General features: G+C 42.3%; 1 protein-coding gene across 1 annotated transcript in view; it reads right to left on the bottom strand.

Moving 5' to 3' along the window:
• The window catches only part of LOC103797775 (calpain-2 catalytic subunit-like), a gene marked incomplete at its 5' end in the record, with an annotated part of 25,962 nt that overhangs the window by 5,512 nt on the left and 18,273 nt on the right, over positions 1–2,177 (bottom strand). The window contains 3 exon segments of the mRNA XM_009070006.1: positions 182–247; positions 874–910; positions 2,097–2,177. The exon segment at positions 2,097–2,177 is cut by the window's right edge and continues 38 nt beyond it. Of these exon segments, the coding sequence (XP_009068254.1) occupies positions 182–247; positions 874–910; positions 2,097–2,177 (184 nt within the window).

Raw genomic sequence — 2,177 nt, 5'->3', positions numbered from 1 at the left:
GCAGGAGTGCTCATGAATCCGTTGTGTAAGCAGATGGGTAGCTAAGTAGATTTTGGCATGCACAATTATGCACACGCTTGAGATCTGACTCAGCACAAGAACTAAACTCTGTTTTGGGGGAAGCATCTCTCTTATCCAATCACCTATGATGCTGCTAAGATATTACCAGAAAAACACTCACACTTCCTGCTAGCTGTCCAAAAAGCCTTTTAAAGCTGGGTTCGATGTCATCTTCACTGATCTCGGTCTAAAAGACAGAAACACAGAATGTGGAAAAGTGGAAATTTTTCCACTGAGAAAGATTTAATGCATTTCCTTGCTTCCAGTAAAACACTATTTAAATGGCAAAATTGAAGGCACAGAGTAGTTTTACTAAGGTTTTAATCAAGTTTTATTATTTTCAAGGGTGGCTCAAAATGCTGGCATTGCAAATGCTGAAACAAATTACACAGAGGGGTAGATGCATTAGTGGGCAAAACATCCTCAGCTCCAGCAAGACTGAAGTTATGGTGAGCCACTACACACCCATGGAAACAACATCACATGCAAAAACACCCCTACAAGTAAAGGCTACACTCCTGGACTCCTGGAGAGCAAAGGGAATTTCCTGTGGCTCCAGTTAATTCTTTAGAAAGTACCTGATCTCCTCTACCTGTCCAAGATCTGACTAAAGGACAACATGTGTTTCCATTATGTTGCTTATCATATTTCCATTTGCTTGACATCCAGTTATGGATATTTAAAGACCTTCCCCCAAAGTGGGACAACAGTTCTTGATAATGCCTATAGAATAACATCACTCTGCACAGGGAAGATGTGCAACCGCCAGTTATTTACCACAAAATTATCTTGATGTAATTAAAGTTGATATACCTCTTCAAAACTGGCCTCGATTTCATCATCTATCACCCTAGAAAGATAAAGAAATCAATATTAAAGTTAAAACAAGTCACTTCTATGGGGATTTTCCTTCAAGCTTCAGTTAAATTCTTTAAAATACGGGAATTCAAAATTCGGTCACAAGACACTGCATACCACAGTATTTTGCCAGCTATAGCAACAAGAGTTTGAAAACACATTGCAAACTATGCAACATCCTGCAGAGCCACAGGCAAAATTTTAGGTCACACATAACTCTTTGGGTCACTCAGTGTCACTGCCTACAGACCTTGGACCAAGACCAGGCTCTTGGGCACAAATCTAGTCACTTTTTTTCTTTTTTAATTTCCTGTAAAACATCAGAGTGAGAGCCCTACAGTAATTCTGACATGTTTCATGCTGTCCCTCAGGTGCTGCGGGAGCACCACACCTACAGATGGTGCATAAGCACTGCTAAGGGCCCATTAAAAACTGAATGTGTCCTCAACACAACAGACCTTGCAGTTTTCTCACTGCTTCAGAAACATGTAGCAAAATGTTACACGATAGAGAAAGTTTTTTGCTTGCTTTGAAGAAGGGAACTCAATGCAAAGGATCCCATGCCCTTTCCTGAGGCCTTAGCCCAGCTGCTCTTTAAGATGCAATGTCTAAATTTTTCATGGTTTCACAGCTAACAGCGTGGTTTGAGCCAGTTCTGATAAAACCTGTTTTATCAAAAGGTATCACTTGGTTGTGGAAGTATCTTGAATTTTTTCCAGCCTGATCAACAGTGTGAGATCAATTGCTGGGATCAGTGTTTCCCAAGCAGCCAAAGCCACAGGCATTTCTGTCTCCCAGCCTGCCACCCTCTGGGGCCACCTTCTTTCCACAGACTTACCTGTGCTGTGGCACCAAGCTGCCCATGGCCCAATAACTACAAATGTTTGTTCAGGTAGGGATAATAATAACAATGTATTATACTAAATACGATTATTTTTCTTCCACCATTTCTTCCTGCTAAGTTTACACAAACTTTCCCCAGTTGCACAGAGGGAAACCAAGGAAAAACAAGACTGCTGCAATCCCATTGCTACAGGGTGACTGTGCATTCCCCCTTCCCTCCCGGGAAGCAGATTGACCCCAGCCCTGTGCTGCTCCATCCTTCCAGGCCTGTGAGAGGAACCAGAGGTTACCCATGTGCTCATACCACTCCTACATGATTGCAAAAAGCTACGTACACAGAGTTTGCATTCTTTTCAGAGAAGACTCGCAGACAGAAATCCCCATTCTTGTTGGGTTCGAAGGTTGAGGGCACGATG

Source organism: Acanthisitta chloris, unplaced genomic scaffold (assembly GCF_000695815.1).
Source record: "Acanthisitta chloris isolate BGI_N310 unplaced genomic scaffold, ASM69581v1 scaffold6602, whole genome shotgun sequence".
NCBI classification, from domain to species: Eukaryota; Metazoa; Chordata; class Aves; order Passeriformes; family Acanthisittidae; genus Acanthisitta; species Acanthisitta chloris.
The sequence above is the reverse complement of the archived record's forward strand: the minus strand, read 5'-3'. Positions and strand labels throughout refer to the sequence as shown.